Raw genomic sequence first — 1938 nt, forward strand, 5'->3', positions numbered from 1 at the left:
TGAAAGTCACTCATGATTCCAGTCAACCCATTTGTAAATTCCATTGGATAATCTGAGAAAGATCAACATCAAGAGGTTTGGCTAAGGATTAGCTTGTAGAAAAAGAGGCTTTGGGTACCTAAGTTGTTATCTTTATGAAATATAGTTGTTTCTTTCATAAATAATTTTAGATATTAACATTTCCCAACTTTAAAAGGCAAGTGTGGTTACTCATTGATTTAACCCTCATGTGGCTCAAAAACTATGGTGTTTAGGTATTTAGTATCAATAAATCAAATCTTCAATACTATTTGCACTTTACCATGTAAATACTAATTTTGGTTTAACCTTCATATGTGATGTTTTTGATGGGTTCAACAGCCATAATTAGAGTTAATATTTGTATATGTTCATAGGGTAATAATTGCATGTGCCATGGCAAAGAAAAGAATTAGTTTATAAATGTTTTGTAGGTCACATATAAATTAGAAAGAGTTGCTTTATAAATGTTTGTTTTGTAGGTCACATATAAAATGAGAAAGAGCTACTTTATAAATGTTTTGGTAACATATCAAATGAGAAAGAGTTATATTATAAATGATTAGTAGGTTACATATCAAATGAGAAAGAGTTATATTATAAATGTTTTGTAGGTAACATATCAAATGAGAAAGAGTTATATTATAAATGTTTAGTAGGTTACATATCAAATGAGAAAGAGTTATATTATAAATGTTTAGTAGGTTACATATCAAATGAGAAAGAGTTATATTATAAATGTTTTGTAGGTTACATATCAAGTGAGAAAGAGCTACTTTATAAATGTTTTGTAGGTAACATATCAAATGAGAAAGAGTTATATTATAAATGTTTTGTAGGTTGTTATATTATAAATGTTTTGTTGGTAACATATCAGATGAGAAAGAGTTATATTATAAATGTTTTGTAGGTTGTTATATTATAAATGTTTAGTAGGTTACATATCAAATGAGAAAGAGCTACTTTATAAATGTTTTGTGGGTAACATAGCAAATGAGAGAGTTATATTATAAATGTTTTGTAGGTCACATATAAAATGAGAAAGAGTTACTTTATGAATGTTTTGTAGGTCACATATAAAATGAGAAAGAGCTACTTTATAAATGTTTTGTAGGTAACATATCAAATGAGAAAGAGTTATATTATAAATGTTTTGTAGGTTACATATCAAATGAGAAAGAGTTATATTATAAATGTTTTGTAGGTTACATATCAAATGAGAAAGAGCTACTTTATAAATGTTTTGTAGGTAACATAGCAAATGAGAGAGTTATATTATAAATGTTTAGTAGGTTACATATCAAATGAGAATGAGTTATATTATAAATGTTTAGTAGGTTACATATCAAATGAGAAAGAGTTATATTATAAATGTTTTGTAGGTTGTTATATTATAAATGTTTTGTAGGTTACATATCAAATGAGAATGAGTTATATTATAAATGTTTAGTAGGTTACATATCAAATGAGAAAGAGTTATATTATAAATGTTTTGTAGGTTGTTATATTATAAATGTTTTGTAGGTTACATATCAAATGAGAAAGAATTACATGATAAATGCTGCCATTTCAAGATTACAGAAATTTACTAACATTTTGAAGGTAAATTAAAACATCCAGATATATTGATCTGAGGAACGAATTAATTTGAGGAATGAAGCTATTTTGAATTCTGTCTGAACCTACTTCTACTCACGTAGAATGCATTTTGAACTCCAATTTGTTTTATTGACTGCTGATGTGCAAAACTCACCATTGGAGTGGTCCCTATTAGTCCAGTTAGATCAAGATGAATAGGAGGTTTAACACTGTTACCTCATTGATATTGTAGAAATGTCCACCAGGTATTATGAGAAATTGTGAAGAGTTTGAGAGATGTTTAGCTGATCTAATAATAATGTTAGCTCCATTCTCTCCTAT

The 1938-nt window shown here is 27.2% G+C and overlaps 1 protein-coding gene across 1 annotated transcript in view; it reads left to right on the forward strand.

Annotated features, from left to right (window-relative positions):
• The window catches only part of LOTGIDRAFT_162080 (hypothetical protein), a gene marked incomplete at both ends in the record, with an annotated part of 18029 nt that extends 16487 nt beyond the window's left edge, over positions 1-1542 (forward strand). The window contains 3 exons of the mRNA XM_009058016.1: positions 633-812; positions 1178-1267; positions 1427-1542. Coding sequence (XP_009056264.1) covers positions 633-812; positions 1178-1267; positions 1427-1542 — 386 coding nt within the window. The remainder of the gene's footprint in view (positions 1-632; positions 813-1177; positions 1268-1426) is intronic.
• Between the last annotated feature and the right edge of the window lie 396 nt (positions 1543-1938).

The sequence above is a fragment of the Lottia gigantea genome (assembly GCF_000327385.1).
Source record: "Lottia gigantea unplaced genomic scaffold LOTGIsca_32, whole genome shotgun sequence".
NCBI classification, from domain to species: domain Eukaryota; kingdom Metazoa; phylum Mollusca; class Gastropoda; family Lottiidae; genus Lottia; species Lottia gigantea.